The sequence below is a fragment of the Plecotus auritus genome, assembly GCF_963455305.1.
Source record: "Plecotus auritus genome assembly, chromosome: 6".
NCBI classification, from domain to species: Eukaryota; Metazoa; Chordata; class Mammalia; order Chiroptera; family Vespertilionidae; genus Plecotus; species Plecotus auritus.
This window is the reverse complement of record NC_137773.1, coordinates 94,053,128-94,071,866: the sequence shown is the minus strand read 5'-3', so window position 1 is coordinate 94,071,866 and position 18,739 is coordinate 94,053,128. Positions and strand designations below refer to the sequence as shown.

Genomic DNA, 18,739 nt, shown 5'->3' with positions numbered 1-18,739 from the left:
GACCCTCTGGTCCCAGGGGCTTGGTCTCCCCTGTACGCCCCTCTTGCTCGGACATGGGCATCGCTCCGTCTGGAAACTGCAATTCCCTGCGCACACCTGTGTTCCGCGTTCAGGTAAACAGCACAGCCCCTCTAAGGCCAGGAACAGGTTTTATTTAAAAGCAAACGTCGCTCAAAAATAAAAAATAAAATTAAAAAAGCAACCGCCTCTCGAGGGGACATGTCCCGCCCACCCGCAAAAGCTACTCCCGGTTACCCCACTGACCTTCCCGGTTGTCACTCAGGAAAATGGGGGGCGGGCCCTTGAGAGCTGTCCAATCAGGGCGCATCATCAGGCACGCTCCTGAAACCGCGTGGACGCTCCCGGCGGCGCTCGGGGCCACGTCCAACCTGCGGGTAACAGTCCAGGTGTCTCTGCCGCAGCATCAGCCCAGCCCACCTGGACCTGCACCCGCAGCGGAGCCTTAGGGATGGAGCCCGGGGACCCCCGACGCCGGGAGGTGGTGAGCGTGGGACCCGGGGGTGCCGGGACAAGGACAGGGGCTGCTTGGAACCGGCTGTTACCAGACGTGGCCTCCGGCGGTCAAGTCCAAAGTCTGCGGACCCGAGTTCCCCGAGTTCCGCTGGGACCTCGGTCCTCTCGGGCTCGCAGCGCGGGGCTGGGCGGGCAGCCGGGACCCCGGTGTCCTGTCCGGTCACAGGCGCGGCGAGTTCGGCCCGGAGACTCTCGGCAGCTCTGCGCCCGCAGCCCCGCGTCTCCCCAGATGGTGCGGGGACCACGGAGAGGGGGAGGGGGAGGGTCACCGGGGGAAACCGTGACTCGGTCTGCGGGGTTTGTGCAGAGGAGGCGCTGTGGTCTGTAGGGTCTTCAGCCCCTCCTTTCTCCTCAGGGGGACGCGTTTTCTCCTCGGTTGTCCAGATGCCTGGGAAGCAGGGTCACCAATCCAGGACCCGTCTCTCCCCGCCCCCTAACCCAGGGCGGAGCGATACATTTCTGAATTTCCGGATTCCTTCCTCGCGTTCCTGAAGGCTAACTTGGTCTGTCCTCTTCACAGCATCATTACCAACTATTTATCATTTTTCCACAGGGCCATGGATTGCTCTTTTTAAAGATATATTTATTTTTTTCTCTGTGGATATTTTACATGAGAGGAAGGCCGAGAATAGCCATCTGGAATCGTTGAATGAAATCCCCGTCCCCCTCCCCCAGGATCTGCCCTGGGCACAGACACGCAGGGGAAGTCCTTTGGGTGGAGGTTCCTCTTCGGAAACTTTCCTGGGTGTCTTGTCCCGTGAGCACAGTCCCTCCCTGTGTTTGTCACCTGAAAAGACTTGCCGACTTAGGTATGTTTTTGCTTTTCATTAAGGGTTAAATATATTCCATCAGTAGATCTTGAAAGACAACATAAAATAGTTCCAATCAGGCAAGAAAGAGGTGGATTTCGGGAAAATTTTTTCAGTATTGCTTTACATTTGCATAGAATCTTCTTTGACTCTTTCTTCCCCTGTACTAAGTTTCTGACATCTGTTTTTTTATTTTGGGGTGTTTTCAAATAAAATTCCATGTTCAGACTTGCAGAGCAGAAGTGTTCAAGTGTGAGAAATTATTTACAAACCAATTACTTTTCATCTAAATAGAAATAATTGACACCTTTTTCTTAAAAGAATACATCTTAGAGGTTTTCTAATTGAACTAGTAAAAGACACTTATTCCTCCTTCCTTTCCCCATAAATGCTGGGATTATGTGATTTTGGTGGATTGTTTAAAAACGGTATTTATGTTATTCAAAATATCAAAGTGTGTTGCAAAGCAACTCCAGTGGTGTGTAGAGACCTGAGGGCAGTGTATCTAAGGCCCCCTTGAGCCTGCAAAGGGAAGTACTTGAAGTCCCAGTGGTTCTTCCTGGAGAGCCTCCCCTACAGGTGTCCTACCTGCTCACACCCACCAGGGAAGGAGACTTTACAGTGAGAAGCTACAGCCCTGAAAGGTGGGGGTGCAGGTGCACCTGGGCGAGGGGGTGAAGCCCCTTCTGAGGTTTTAGTTGTGCTTCCCCTGGGCCTGTTTCTAGACGTAGGTTGGAGTTTTGCAGCCACAGTGTAGGTGCACTCGGAGTGTAATTCATGTGCGTTGAGAAAGTCTGGAGTTCTGTGTCCTGAATTAGGGTTCATGAATTTGGAGTTAATTTGGGTCAGAACCTTAAACTGAATCTAGCTGGGCATTTGCTCACTGTGGAATGAGAGTGTTGGAGCTCCCAGACTTCATTCCTGGGGCTGCTCAGGTGTCCCTCCCCTCCTTCCTCAGGGACTGGCCCACTCCAGGGGTTCTTTCTGTCTCAACCTGGAGAGTCTAGGTAGGATGTGGAACCTTCTGAAAGTGGCTTTCCTTCTGTCCTGTGGGAAGCAGGTTGCTCATCTAGCTGATTCCAATGCTTGTGTTTCTTTACTTTGGATCCTTTATCCATTGAATACTGCAACCCTTTGGCTCTAGTTTCCCAGAGCACCTTGTAAGAACTAAATAGAATTTTTGTTCCTTTTAGGCAAGAGAATTTACAGATGAGATGAATGTACTTAAGTGCTCAGGTTAATTTTTCGTTTTTACATCAGTGTTTGTATGTGCACATCCCTGGAGAGCATTGACATTTAAAAGGCTAAAGCAATTGAATTTCTGTTTTAAGTGATGTGAGGTAAACTAATCAAAGTTTATATAAGTCTTTGAAAATCCTACTACATTTTAAAAAGCTACACGAAAATGCCTATTGCATAGTAATATGCTACTTATTCCTTAAACTACCCCTGTGTAGAGACCTGAGGGCAGTGTATCTAAGGCCCCCTTGAGCCTGTGAGATAAAGGGGAAGGATAAACTGGGATGCAATTCGTCCTTTTAGTTAGCAAGGTATTTGAAATTTTCATTTTGTATGGTTACACTTTTGTAACCCTTAGTGTTTGTGTGTGTGTGTGTGTGTGTGTGTGTGTTTGTAACCCTTAGTGTTTAAAGGAACTAAATCTTAGAAGGGGTTCCTATGTACAAAAGTTGTAGTTAAAGAAAGACTAGTAAAATAGTAGCATAACTTTCTCTGTTTATTTTAAATAAATCTGTAAGATAGAAAAAGTCTAACTTAAGAAGTTTCACCGAGCAACCAATTCAAAGTTGGACAGCTGGTACTGCTCATTTGACAGTCAGCTGAAAGACTCACTGTTCACAGGGCCATGGATTGCTCTTTTTAAAGATGTATTTATATTTATACTAGAGGCCCGGTGCACAAAATTTGTGCACGGGGGTTTGTGTCCCTCAGCCCAGCCTGCACCCTCTCCAATCTGGGACCCCTTGAGGGATGTCCGACTGCCCGTTTAGGCCCGATCCTACTCGGATCCTACTCGGATCGGGCCTAAACGGGCAGTCGGACATCCCTCTCACAATCCAGGACTGCTGGCTCCCAACTGCTCGCATGCCTGCCTTCCTGATTGCCCCTAACCGCTTCTGCCTGCCAGCCTGATCACCCCCTAACCACTCCCCTGCCAGCCTGATTGATGCTTAACTGCTCCCCTGCCAACCCGATTGCCCCTAACTGCCCTCCCCTGCAGGCTTGATCGCCCCCAACTGCCCTCCCTTGCAGGCCTGGTCCCTCCCAACTGCCCTCCCCTGCAGGCCCGGTCGCCCCCAACTTCCCTCCTCTGCCGGCCTGGTCACCCCTAACTGCCCTCCCCTGCAGGCCTGGTCACCCCTAACTGCCCTCCCCTGCAGGCCTGGGTCCCCCCCAACTGCCCTTCCCTGTAGGCCCGGTCGCCCCCAACTTCTCTCCTCCGCCAGCCTGGTCACCCCTAACTGCCCTCCCCTGCAGGCTTGATCGCCCCCAACTGCCCTCCCTTGCAAGCCTGGTCCCTCCCAACTGCCCTCCCCTGCTGGCCTGATCTCCCATAACTGCCCTCCCTTGCAGACCTGGTCCCTCCCAACTCCCCTCCCCTACTGGCCATCTTGTGTCCACATGGGGGCAGCCATCTTTGACCACATGGGGGCAGCCATCTTGTGTGTTGGAGTGATAGTCAATTTGCATATTACTCTTTTATTAGATAGGATTGTCCACAAATCCTGGTCCCGCCAGTGCTGTTACTCTAGCCACCTCCAAATACACAGTTTTGATCATTTCTTGAGCTCCTGTTAGTATTCCTTTCTATAAAAACAAGTCACCGCAAATACATATTGTTCTTACCCATGATTGTCCTTATAATGAGCAATCAGTCTGAATTGTTTGGTATTTGCTGACAGCTTAAGCCTCCTTCCCCCTCCCTCTTTCCTTGTGTCCACACCTGGACAGGCTGATGAGAAAGTCCAGGGCTCCCTCCTCTGGCACTGGCTTCAGATTGCAACCACACAAGCCCCAGTCTGTGTGTAGAATTCTTGCCTTGGCCCCGCCCCTGACAAGGAATCTTGGCTTGAACAACTTCAGTCTGGCTCCTGAACTTTTTCCTAGCCCTGTCTTTGCACTTCTTTGTAAAATCCAGTTTTAGCAGGAACCTTGCTAAGTTGAGTGAAACTGAATCCCCCACCCTCCTATCTGACCACCCTCCATATCTGATCACTTTCCTCCTCTTCCACCATCAGGTGATGCCTGATCCCCCTGGCATATCTGCAGTAGAAATCCTGTTTGGTCGGGTTAGCCAGAACACCCTCACCCCAATTCCTTTTTTAGTAATATTCTATCCACTGAACCCCACCCTATTCTCTGGCAGTGGATTCCCACTTGTATTCAAAATTGAGCCCAATCTCATTTCTCACTTACTGTGAAATCCCGTCACAATGGTCTGTATACCTTTTGCAATGGTTCTGAATTAACCCTGCTTTACCATCTTTGACAGATGTCATTAAATATTTTTTCTTTAATACCCCAGCTACAATAAAATCTCAGGCCAGGCTCCTTTCCTTGCTCTCTCAAGCCACTTCAGAGCTTCTTAAGAAGCCCACCCTATCCTACCCTGAGACCTCAATTCTGAGAATCATAGGCCTTTTCCAATGCAGGTGACCCAAACTATTGGCACTGTGAACAGCATGTCCCCATATGACCATCCTCATGGGTCTATCTTCTCTTGCTCTGACTAACCTGCTCTACTGCCTGAAGGTGACCTCCACTGTGGGCTGCTGAGTGCTGGGGAGCTGGTTCTATGAGCTGTGCTAACCCATGTGACAGTGTTGAACCTACCAAGCCTCAGTTCTAGATGCAATGGACCAGAGCTGGCTGTTTTAAGAATTACTAGGCATGTTAAGGATTTTTACATCTATGTTCATTGGGGATATTGGCCTGTAATTTTCTTTTCTTGTGTCTTTCCTAGCTTTGGTTATCAGGATAATATTAGCCTTGTAAAATGAGTTTGGAATTTGTTTGCTCCTCTCCAAGTTGTTGGAAGAGTTTGAAAAGGATTGATATTAATTCTTTTTTAAATATTTGGTAGAATTAACCAGGGAAGCCATCTGTTCCTGGACTTCTCTTTGTTGGGAGGTTTTTTATTACTGATTCAGTCTCCTTATTATTGGGCTGTTCAGATTTTGTATTTTTATAATTCAGTCTTAGTAGGTAGTATGTTAATTTTAAAAATGTATTGAATAATACTAGGTTGTCACATTTGTTAGCATATAATTTTCATAATATTATCTTATGATCCTTTGTATTTCTGTGGTATCCATTATAAATTCTCCTTCTTAGTTTTTATTTTATTAATTTGAATCTTTTCTTTCTTTTTCCTAGCTAAAGTTTTATCTATTTTGGTTTATATTTTTAAGCAACCAATTCTTATTTAGTTTATTTGACCAGTTAGTTTTATACTTTCATATATGTTCATGTGATTAATTAGCAATCTTTCATTTTAGTTTGAAAATCCTTGTAGCATTTCTTGTAAGGCAGGTGTAGTGGTGATAAACTCCCTCAGGTTTTATTTGCAAAAAATGTTTTCCTTCGTTTCTGAAGGGCAGCTTTGTTGAGTAAAACATTCTTGATTAGTAGTTTAATTTTCTCAATACTTTGGGTGTATTATGTCCCTCTCTCATGTCCTCAAGATTTCTGCTGAGAAATTTGTTGATGGTCTAATTGGGGCTCTCTTGTAAGTGACCAGTCATTTCCTTCTGCTACTTTCAAAATTCTTCTTTATTTTTGATATTTTGATTTTTTAAAATTTCTTTATGAAGTATTTTTCTAGTTTCAACCTGTTTCAGGATCTTTGAGTTTCATGTAGCTGGATGTCCATATCTATCCCAAGAGTTGGAAAGTTTCCAGCCATTATTTCTTTAAATGAGATTTCTATCCTTCTCTATTCTCCTCTAGGATTTCCATAATATATTTATTCTTTCTTTTGCTGGTATCCTTGAAATCAAATAAGCTTTCTTCATTGCTTTTCATTATTTTTTTATTTTTCTCCTCTGAGTAATTTCAAATGACCAGTCATCAAGTTCACAGATTCTTTCTTTTGATTCATCCAGTCAGCTCTTTAAATTCTCTTACATTTTTCATTTTACTTATTATACTAGTGGCCCGGTGCACAAAATTTGTGCACGGGGGCGGGGGGTGTCCCTCAGCCCGGCCTGCACCCTCTCCAATCTGGGACCCCTTGGGGGGTGTCCGACTGCCAGTTTACACCCATTTGGGCCTAAACTGGCAGTCGAACATCCCTTTCGCAACCCGGGACTGCTGGCTCCTAAACACTCACCTGCCTGCCTGCCTGATTGCCCCTAACCACTCTGCCTGCTGTCCTGCTCGTCCCCAACTGCCCCCCCTGCCGGCCTGCTCACTCCCACCTGCCCTCCCCGCTGGCCTCCTTGCCCCCAACTGCCCCCCTGCTGGCCTGCTCACCCCCAACTACACCCCCCTCTGGCCTGACTGCCCCCAACTGACCCCCACTGACAGCCTGCTCACCCCCAACTGGACCCCCTGCCAGCCTGCTCACCCCCAACTGCCCCCCCCGCCAGCCTGCTCACTCCCACCTGCCCTCCCTGTTGGCCTCCTTGCCCCCAACTGCCCCCCTGCTGGCCTGCTCACCCCCAACTACACCCCCCGCTGGCCTGACCGCCCCCAACTGACCCCCACTGACAGCCTGCTCACCCCCAACTGGACCCCCTGCCAGCCTGCTCACCCCCAACTGCCCCCCCCGCCAGCCTGCTCGCTCCCACCTGCCCTCCCTGTTGGCCTCCTTGCCCCCAACTGCCCCCCTGCTGGCCTGCTCACCCCCAACTACCCCCTCGCCGGCCTGACCGCCCCCAACTGACCCCCACTGACAGCCTGCTCACCCCCAACTGGCCCCCCCCGCCAGCCTGCTCATCCCCAACTGCCCCCCTGCCGGCCTGCTCGCTCCCACCTGCCCTCCCCGCTGGCCTCCTTGCCCCCAACTGCCCCCCTGCTGGCCTGCTCACCCCCAACTATCCCCCCGCTGGCCTGACTGCCCCCAACTGACCCCCACTGACAGCCTGATCACTCCCAACTGGCCCCCCCTGCTGGCCTGCTCGCTCCCACCTGCCCTCCCCGCTGGCCTCCTTGCCCCCAACTGCCCCCCCTCCAGCCTGACCGCCCCCACTGATCCCCACTGACAGCCTGCTCACCCCCAACTGGCCCCCCTGCCAGCCTACTCACCCCCAAATGCCCTCCCGCCAGCCTGATCACCCCCAACACCCCCCCACCGGCCTGATCACCCACAACTGCCATCCCATCCTGGCCTGATCACCCACAACTGCCCTCCCCTCTTGGCCCCTAACCGCCTCCACCTTGGCCCCGCCACCATGGCTTTGTCCAGAAGAACGTCCGGAAGGTCTCCTGAAAGGTCTACCAGTCTAATTAGTATATTACTTTTTTATTAGTATAGATAGAGGCCTGGTGCACAGGTGGGGGCTGCCTGGTTTGCCCTAAAGGGTGTCCCAGATCAGGGTGGGGGTTCCCTAGGGGGCGGGGCGGCCTGGGCAAGAGGCCTGTGGTGTTTTGCAGGCTAGCCACTCCCCCATTGGGGTGGGGGTTCCCATTGTGTATGGTGCCGGCCTGGGCAAGGGGCTGGGGCAGTCTGCAGGCCAGCCATGCCCCCATGGGGTGAGGGTCCCCACTGGGGGGCATGGCCAGCCTGGATGAGGGGCTGAGGGCTGTTTTCAGGCTGGCCACACCCCCTTCAGGGTGGGGGTCCCCGCTGGGGTGCCTGGCCAGCCTGAGTGAGGGGCTGATGGCTGTTTGCAGGCTGGCCAGGCCCCCCATGGGAACCCTCTACCCCAGGGGTCCTCAAACTTTTTAAACAGGGGGCCAGTTCACTGTCCCTCAGACCGTTGGAGGGCCGGACTATAGTTTAAAAAAAAAAACTATGAACAAATTCCTATGCGCACTGCGGGCCCGGGACGAGTCGGCTGCTAAGCAGGATAGGCAGCGGCACCCAGCGGGCGGGATAAATGTCCTCGGCGGGCTGCATGTGGCCCATGGGCTGTAGTTTGAGAACGTGTGCTCTACCCCATGGGGGTGTGGCCAGCCTGGGTAAGGGGCTGAGGGCTGTTTTTAGGCTGGCCACACCCCCTTCAGGGTGAGGGTCCCCGCTGGGGGGCTTGGCCAGCCTGGGTGAGGCGCTGATGGCTGTTTGCAGTCTGGCCACACCACCTATCGGGGACCCTCACCCAATGGGGGTATGGCCAGCCTGGGTAAGGAGCTGAGGGCTGTTTTCAGGCTGGCCACACCCCCTTTAGGGTGGGTGTCCCTGCTGGGGGGTCTGGCCAGCCTGGGTGAGGGGCTGAGGGCCATATTCAGGCTGGCTACACCCCCTTCAGGGTGGGGGCCCCGCTGGGGTGCCTGGTCAGCCTGGGTGAGGGGCTGAGGGCCATTTGCACGCCCCTCCCTCAGCAGCTGGCCCGGGCGACCCAAGCCTCCCGTGCACTCAGGCTGGCTCTGTGGCCGCCACCCACAGGCCCCTCCTTCAGCGGCCAACCAGGGCAGGCGGGAAGCTTGGGTCACCCCCGGTGACGGAGGAAGCCAAGCTTCATCGCTGGGGGCAACCCAAGCCTCCCACTCGCTCTGGCCTGCTCCGTGGCCACCGCCCACAGGTCCCTCCTTCGGCAGCTGGCCCAGGTGGGCGGGAAGCTTGGCTTCCTCCATCGCCAGGGGCGACCCAAGCCTCCCGCCCGCTCTGGCTGGCTTAGTGGCTGCTACCATCTTTGTCCCACTAATTTGCATATTCCCTCCTGATTGGCTGTGGGCATCACGGAGTGATGGTCAATTACCATATTACTCTTTTATTATATAGGATTCTTCAGCTTCAGAACTTTTGTTTGGTTCTTTATGATTTCTGTCTACCTATTGAATTTCTTATTTTCTTAATTTCCATTGTTTTGGGTATCTGTATTCTTATGAAGCTCACTGAGCTTCCTTAGAACAAGTAATTTTAATTCTTTGTCAGGTAATTTGTAGATCTCCATTTTTATGGTATGGGGTACTGGAAAGTGGTATCATTTTTCGTGTGTGTGTGTGTGTGTGTGTTCCTTGAAGCATTGCATTGCTGTGCTCACATTCAAAGCAGCCACCTCGTGCAGTCTTTCCTGGCTTTGGGAGAGAAACACTTTCACCAGTCAGCCCCATAGGGATTCTGAGGCTCTCTCTAATCTTTTCTGTGGATATGCTCACTTCACACCACTTATTCCCTCTTTATGGGGAATTTTTAAGGTGGTATGCCTTATCTGAATTCCTCAAAGCCACGTAGGGTGCTGAGAGCCTCCTGTTAGTTCTTCCTTAGGTAATCCCCTGAAATGCTCGAGTTTGTGTGTCTTCTTCCAATCACACTGAATTGAGCCAGTTGAATGTGTGTGCTAATAAGACATTGGAGGGAGAGAAACCAAGATGGCGGCATAGGTAAACACCTAAACTGCTGCCTCGCACAACAATATCAAAACTACAACTAAAAGACAAAACAGTCACCATCCAGAACCACAGGAAAGCTGGCTGAGTGGAAATTCTACAACTAGAAGGAAAGAGGAAAGCACATTGAGACTCAGAGGAGCTGCAAAAGGCTGAGGTATGGAGACGCATGTGCATGGAGAGGACGGGCGGCTGAGTACATGGGTGGCTGAGTGCGCGGCTGGCTTTCTAAAGCGGGAGGGAGATGGAAGCTCCCGACTGCGCTAAACTCCAGTTCCAGGCGAGTTTCTGGGAACCCAGACCCATTCGGGGGGAATCTGGACTGTCAGGAAAAGAGAAAGCACACTGAGACTCTGGGGAACTGCGGAAGGCAGAGGTCCAGAGGCACACGCGTGCAGAGAGGACTGACTGTGGAGTGCATGGGCAGCTGAGTGCGCGGCTGGCTTTCTAAAGCGGGAGGGAGACGGAAGCTCCCGACTGCGCTGAACTACAGTTCCGAGCGAGTTTCTGGGAACCCAGATTCATTTGGGGAGAAACTGGACTGTCTGGCAGCAGGCGAAACTCGAGGGCGGTTTTCTCTCAGAGGTGCTTGCAGCGATTACCGAGGGACACTGAGACCCAGGGGCTTCATAGGGCAGGGCTGATGGGAAGCCAAGGCTGTCTGCTCCACCCTGAGACTCTGCCCCATCCCAGCTGAGCATGGAGGCTTTTGCAATTTTGCAAGTCTTGTCTCATAAGGGTGTCTCCAGCACAGAAGTTCTCCCAGCATAGACACAGCTGATCCTCACAGCCAATTGGCCTGGAGGTCAATTCCTCCCAGTGATACCAACAACAATCAAGACTTAACTACAACAAGGCTGTGCACACAGTCCACAAAGGGGTGTACCAAGAGTGTCTACCTCAGGTAACTGGGGAGGCCGACCCACTGGGCCATCTAGGACACCTACCACACAAAGCCACTCTAACAACTCAGGGAAGCAGCGAAAATGCGGAGACAAAGAAACAGATCACAAATGAAAGAAATGAAGGAAAGCAAATGACTGGATATAGAGTTCAAAACCACAGTTATAAGGTTTTTCAAGAATTTCCTAGAAAAGGCCGATAAATTTAACGAGACCCTCGAGGATATGAAAAAGGACCAACTAGAAATTAAACATACACTGACTGAAATAAAAAATAATATACAGAGACCCAACAGCAGACTAGAGGACTGCAAGAATCAAGTCAAAGATTTGAAATACAAAGAAGCAAAAACACTCAACTGGAAAAGCAAAAAGAAAAAAGAATCCAAAAATTTGAAGATAATGTAAGGAGCCTCTGGGACAACCTCAAGCGTACCAACATCCGAATTATGGGGGTGCCAGAAGAAGAGAGAGAGCAAGATACTGAAAACCTATTGGAAGAAATAATGACTGAAAATTTCCCCCACCTGGTGAAAGAAATAGACTTACAAGTCCAGGAAGTGCAGAGAACCCCAAACAAAAGGAATCCAAAGAGGACCAAACCAAGACACATCATAATTAAAATGCCAAGAGCAAAAGACAAAGAGAGAATATTAAAAGCAGCAAGAGAAAAACAGTTAGTTACCTGGAAGTGAGCACCCATACGATAGTCAGCTGATTTCTCAACAGAAACTATGCAGGCCAGACAGGAGTGGCAAGAAATACTAAAAGTGATGAATAGCAAGAACCTACAACCAAGATTACTCTACCCAGCAAAGCTATCATTCAGAATTGAAGGTCAGGTAAAGAGCTTCACAGATAAGAAAAAGCTAAAGGAGTTCATCACCACCAAACCAGTATTATATGAAATGCTGAAAGGTATTCTTTAAGAAGAGGAAGAAGAAGAAAAAGGTAAAGATAAAAATTATGAACAACAAATACATGTCTATCAACAAGTGAATCTAAAAATCAAGTGAATAAAAAATCTGATGAACAGAATAAACTGGTGAATATAATAGAATCAGGGGCATAGAAAGGGAGTGGACTGACAATTCTCAGGGGGGAAAGGGGTGGTAGGAATGCGGGAAGAGACTGGACAAAAATTGTACACCTATGGATGAGGACAGTGGGGGGGAGGTAAGGGCAGAGGGTGGGGTGGGAACCGGGTGGAGGGGAGCTATGGGGGGAAAAAAGAGGAACAACTGTAATAATCTGAACAATAAAGATTTGTTAAATTTTAAAATAAAAAGACATTGGAGACTTGCACTTGCTGTCTGGAAAAGGCAGTGAGGTGCAGAACATTGGGTGTGCCCAAGAGGCTGAAATGTAAGCCTGCTGGTGGGGTAGCCAACAGTTGCGTCTGCAGCCATTTGCTAAGTTTAGAACCCTGGTTCTTGTGTGTCCTTGTAACTTTTTTTTAAAAAAAAATATTTTCTATTGATTTCAAGAGAGAGGAAGAGAGAGGGATAGAGAGATAGAAACATCAATCGGCTGCCTCCTGCACGCCCCCCCCCCACACACACACACACACACACTGGTGATCAAGCCCACAACCCTAGCATATGCTCTGACCAGGAATTGAACCGTAACCTCCTCATTCATGGTCAGAAGCTCAACAACTGAGCCACATGGGAAGAAGGGCTTCTTGTAACTCTTTCCTTCTCCCTGCCTTCCGGCCACTCAGCTGTGCTGATTCCCTCAGCATTCTTAGTAAGATGGGAAATTGGTGAGCCTCTTAGGCAGTGTCCCACACCACTGAGGAAGCCATGGCTCAATCACTGCACTGTCACTTTCCCCATGGGAAGAATCTCAGGCCAAGGTGATCTGGGCAGTGATCTGTACCACCTTTTGGAGGGGTAATATATGGAAAGTGAAACTGTTTTTACCCTGTCATAGTGTCTATTCTTAGATTTTATGCTCTATTTGTATGCAGGAACTTCTCCACTGGAGCCCCAGACTTCCACAAAGGTATACTCATCCTTGGCTGGTTGTCAAAATTAGTGCGCTGTGCATTGATGTTGGTGGAAAACTCCTATTCCACTATCTTGTTGGCATTACTCTCTTATTGACTTGTGTTATTTAGAAGTGTGTTGTTTAATCTTAAAGTATTTGGAGGTTTTCCAACTATTGTTCTTGTTACTGATTTCTAGAAAAATGCTGCTGTGGTCTGCAGCATATCTTCTTTTCATAATTTTGTTATTTCTGCATTTATGTTTTTAATATGTTTTTATTGATTTTGAGAGAGAGAGGAAGGGAGAGGGATAGAGAGATAGAAACATTGATGAGAAAGAAACATCATCGATTGGCTCCCTCCTGCATGCCCCCCACCCCCTGCCAGGGATCAAGCCTACAACCCAGGCATGTGCCCTGATTGGGAATCAAACCAGCAATCTCTTGGTTCCTGGGTGGATGTTCAACCACTGAACCACACTGACCGGGCTCTGCAGCATATCTTATATGATTTCTCTTTTTCCAAATTTGTTGAGGTATGTTTTGTGTCCCAGAATATGGTGTGTCTCGGTGAGTGTTCCATGTAAATCTAAAAAGAATGTATATTCTGCTATTTTTGGATAAAGTGTTGCATGGATTTCAGTTAAGTCCACTTGTTTGATGGTGCTATTTCATTTCACAATGTCCTTCCTGATTTTCTGCCTGCCAGAATTCTTCATTATTGACGAGGACAGGTATTGAAGTCTCCAACTATAATAGTGAATGTATTTATTCCTCCTTGCAGTTCTCTCAGTGTTTGCCTTGTGTATTTTGCCCCTGTCTGTTTTGCATGTACACATGAAGAACTGCTATGTCCTCTTGGAGAACTAACCCTTTTATCATTATGTAATGCCTTTTTTATCTCTGTGAATCTTACCTGTTCTGAAGTCAGTTTCGTCTGAAATTCATACACCTATGCCAGCTTTCTCTTGTTGGTATGGTATATCCTTTTCCATCCTTTTAATCTGTCTCTGTCTTTATAACTAAAGGGTGACTCTTGTAGACAATATATAATTGTTATTTTATTATCTGCTGTCACAGTTTGTCTTTCCTTTGTTGTATTTAGACCATTAATGTCTAAAGTGATTACTGGTATCATTGAATTAACATCTATCATATTTTTTACTATTTTCTATTTTTTGCCTTTGTACTTTGTTTCTTTTTTTTAAATTTTTTTTAATATGTTTTATTGATTTTTACAGAGAGGAAGGGAAAAGGATAGAGAGCCAGAAACATCGATGAGAAACATCGACCAGCTGCCTCCTACACACCCCCTACTGGGGATGTGCCTGCAACCAGGATACATGCCCTTGACCGGAATTGAACCCGGGACCCTTCAGTCCGCAGGCCGACACTCTATCCACTGAGCCAAACCAGTTAGGGCCTTTTTTTTTTTTTTACTTCAGTCTTTGTTCTGCCTTCTCTGCCTTTTTGTTGCATTTGAAGTAAATTTTTTAAATAAATTTATCGGGGTAACATTTGTTAATAACATATAAATTTCAGGTGTACGACTTTATAATACAACATCTGTATACACCTTTGTATGTTAACCATGTAAAGTCATCATCCTCACCTGGCCAGTGTGGCTCAGTGGTTGAGCGTCGACCTATGAACCAGGAGGTCATGGTTCGATTCCTGTCAGGGCACATGCCCAGGTTGCAGGCTTGATCCCCAGTGTGGGACTTGCAGGAGGCAGCTGATCAGTAATTCTCATTGATGTTTCTATCTCTCTATCCCTCTCCCTTCCTCTCTGAAATCAATAAAAATATATTTTTTAAAACATATTTTTTAAAAAATAAAATAAAGTCACCATCCTTCTGTCACCATGTATTTGACCCCCTTGACTTTCTTCCTCCCCCCTTTGCTAACCATACATCTATTGTCTGTATCTATGAGTTTGTTTGTTTGTTTTGTGTTGCTTTTTATTTTATATCCCACATACGAGTAAAATCATATACTTATTGTCCTTTTCCATCTGATTTACTTTATTTAGCATAATACTCACGATTCACCCATGTTGTCACAATGGCAGTATTTCATCATTTTTATGGCAGAGTAATAGTCCATTGTATATATGTATCACATTTTCTCTATCTTCATCCATCGAAGAGCACTTAGCTTGTTTCCATGTCTTTGCTATTGTGACTAGGGCTGCAATATACATAGAGGTATTATGTCTTTAAGTGTTTTCAGATTTTTCAGGTAGATACCCTGAAGAGGAATTTCTAGGTCATGTGGTAAATCTATTCTTAATTTTTTGAGGAACCTCCATATTGTTTTCCATAGTGGCTGTACTAATTTATATTCCCAGTAGTAGTGGGCCCTTCTCTTCCTTTTATTGAGCATTTTATCTGATTCCATTTTTCTCCTCTCTTAGTATACCATTTTACATTTTTTCAGTTGGGCTTGAGTTTGCAGTATGTGTATACTAACCTAAGTTCTCTGTAAAGTAATACTGTACCTCTCTACTGGAGGTGCAAGAGTATTTCCAATCCCTCCCTCCCTGTCTCTTGTAACATTGCTGTTACTCATTTCACTTATCTATAAGCTATAATTACTGAATATATTGTTACTATTAGGACTTTGAACATAGTGTTATTTGTCAGATTAAATAACAAAAATAAATTATTTTACTTTCATTTATTCTTTCTCTGCCTTTCTTTATCATTACCTTCTTCCTGACAAATTTAACATTTCTTACAAAGCAGGTGTACTTTATTAGGTGACAAATTCCATAATTCTTGTTTGTCAGAAAGTCATCATTTATCCCTCTTTTTTTAATCCTATCCTAGAGACCTGGTGCACAAAATTTGTGCACGGGTAGGGTCCCTAGCCCTGCCAGCAATCAGGGCCGATCTGTGGGGCGACTGACGGGGCGATTGGGAAGGCCCCTACTGGTCACCCGCCTTGGCTGGCCTGGGGCCTGCAGTCTGGAAGCAGCTCCTACATTGAGCGTCTGCCCCCTGGTGGTCAGTGCACGTCATAGCAACCAGTCGTTCCGCCAGTCATTTGGTCGATTTGCATATTTTTTAATATATTTTATTGATTTTTTACAGAGAGGAAGGGAGAGGGAGAGAAAGTTAGAAACATTGATGAGAGAGAGACATCGATCAGCTGCCTCCTGCATACTCCCTACTGGGTATGTGCCTGCAACCAAGGTACATGCCCTTGACCAGAATCGAACCTGGAACCCTTGATTCCGCAGGCCAACGTTCTATCCACTGAGCCAAACCGGTCAGGGCCGATTTGCATATTAGGCTTTTATTATATTGGATATAATAAAAGCCTAATGGGCAATTTGTCCCCTTGGGCAGTCGTTCGACTGGGAATTCGAGCAGGAGACCAGGAGTTTGACCGCTTGCTATGATGTGCGCTGACCACCAGGGGGTGGCACAGAACATGGCGGGCATCGGGGACATGGCGCTGGCAGCGGGTGGCAGTGGAGGCGCTGCCAGCCCCAATGGGCCCCAACGAGAGTGGACCACGACAGGATGGTGGTGCAGGTGAGCAGGCGGCACCAGGCCAAAGTGGGGGCCCAATCATCCTGCCAGTTGCCCCACAGATGGCAACCTGCGGGGGCAGGGGGCGGGGCTGCCACCTAGCTCCCAGGCGCTGAGGGAGCTGGGCAGGGGGCCCGGCCCCGATTGATCGTCCCACAGGGAGGATGGTGGGCGGCACCAGGCCAAGGCGGGGTGCCAGGCAGGGCTGTGGGGCTGCGAGCCTGGGGGCGCGAGCTGGGGCGTGATCCCTGCAAGCCACCCCGAGGGACCCCATCCGTGCACAAATTCATGCACCAGGCCTCTAGAATGTACTTTTTTTCTTGATTTCGGAGAGGAAGGGAGAGGGAAAGAGAGAGAGAAACATCAGTGATGAGAGAGACTCATTGATTGGCCGCCTCCTGCATACCCCCTACTGGGGATTGAGCCCACGACCCAGGCATGTGCCCTTGACCAGAATTGAACCTGGGACCCCTCAATCCGCAGGCTGACGCTCTATCCACTGAGCCAAACAAGCTAGGACTATCCCTTATATTTAAAAGATAAAATTGCTCTACACCGACTTCTTGTGTGGTGTTTCTTTCAACATTTATTTCACAGACTCTCTTCCTGTTTGCATAGTTTCTGAAAATAAGTCTGATTTCATTCTCATCCTTACTTCTCTATAAATATGGTTCCTCCTCCCCAGCTTCATTCACAATGTTCTCTTCATCTTTGGTTTTATTTTTCTCAAGTTTGAATATGATAATTCTAGGTGTGCATTTTTTGGTTTTTATCTTGTTTGGTGACCTCTGAGATTCCTGGGTTTGTAGTTTGGTGTCTATCATTAATTTGGGGAAACTCTCAGTCATCATTGCTTTACTTATTTACTGTTTTTAAAAATCTTTATTCTCCTTCGTGTGTATGTTGCACCTTTTGTAATTGTCCCAAAGTTCTTGGGTTTCTGGGGGTTTTTTTCCTTTTTTTTTTTTTTTTTTCTGTGCATTTTAGTTTTGGAAGGTTGTATTCACATTTCCCCTGTATCAATGAGCTGCTACTGCCCCCAACCCCCAAGGAATTCATTTATGTTCTGTTGTTTTAACATTTTCTTTTATTTTTGCTTGCATTTCCCATTTTTTTATTTCTTAGGGTTTTCATCTCTGCTTACATTACCTATCTGTTCTCCATGTTATCCACTAGTTCCATTAGCACTTGGCACATTAATCATGGTTGCTTTACATTTCTGGTCTGATCATTCCAACATGTCTGCTACATCTAAATTATGTTCTCTTACCTGTTCTGTCTTTTCACACTGTGTTTTAATTTTTAGCATGCCTTGTAGTTTTTGTTGAATGCTGGACATGAGGTTATTTGCCAGATTAAATAACAAAAAGGAACTGAAAGAGGAACTGAGGAAAGTAGGCCTTCAGTGTGAGGTTTTATAGTTATACTAGAGGCCCGGTGCATGAAATTTGTGCACAGGGTGGGGAGGTCCTTCAGCCTGCCTGCACCCTCTCCAATCCAGGACCCCACGGGGGATGTCCAACTGCCTCCCGGACCACTGGCTTCTAACCACTCGCCTGCCTGATCACCTCTACCCCCTCTGCCTGCCTGATCACCCCTAACCACCTCTGCCTGCCTGCCCGATAGCCCCTAACTGCTCCCCTGCTGGCCTGATCGTTCCTAACCGCCTCTGCCTCGCCCCACACCCAGGACCCAGGATTCCCTCCTCTGGCCAGTTACAGGCACCCGGGACCCGGGCTTCCCTCCCTCTGGCCGGCCGCAGGCACCCAGGACCCTGTCCGGCTTCGCTCAGGCCGGCCAAAGCCGCAGGGGATCGTGGGCAGGCGGCTTTGCCCAGGCTGCAGCCACAGGTGCTGGTGCCTGGGATCGCAGGGCGGGCAACTTGTCCCTCTCCCGGGCCGCAGCCACAGGCGCTGGTGCCTGGTACCATGGGGCAGGCAGCTTGCCCCTATCCCGGGCCACAGGCACTGGTGCCCAGGACCGCGGAGTATGCGGCTTGTCCCTCTCCTGGGCTGCAGCCTGGCTGGTCTCCATTCCTCTCTCACGAGCTCATTTGTGCCTGGCTGGTCCCCATTACGTCATGAGGGTGTGACGATCATTTACATATTAGCTCTTTATTATATAGGATGACTAGGGTTTAGTCTGTGTTTACTGTTTGCTGTAACAGAGGCAAATATCCTCAGGTGTCCTTGCTTTTGTCTCCATGTCATCTTTAGGGTTCTACAGAGGCTTCTTAAATAAGTTCTGAAACTATAGTTCTTCCAGTGTGTTCCACTGCTGTTAAACAGGAGTGTTGCTGCTATAGTGCTGTGTTGTGGTAGAGAGGAAGTGTTCTATAGTCCTAGGATTTGGTCTCAGTATTTTATTTTATTTTTATTTTTATTTTATTTTTTGGTCTCAGTATTTTAATGAGCCTGTGTCCTGTGCAGTGTCCTTCTGTGATATAATGAGAAAG

The 18,739-nt window shown here is 48.2% G+C and overlaps 1 protein-coding gene across 1 annotated transcript in view; it reads left to right on the top strand.

The window, feature by feature from the left end:
• Positions 1–304: 304 nt before the first annotated feature.
• LOC308249718 (uncharacterized protein) overlaps positions 305–18,739 on the top strand; it is a 49,885-nt gene continuing 31,450 nt past the window's right edge. The window contains exon 1 of the mRNA XM_080671467.1: positions 305–502. Within this exon, the coding sequence (XP_080527593.1) occupies positions 470–502 (33 nt within the window). The 5' untranslated portion in view covers positions 305–469. The remainder of the gene's footprint in view (positions 503–18,739) is intronic.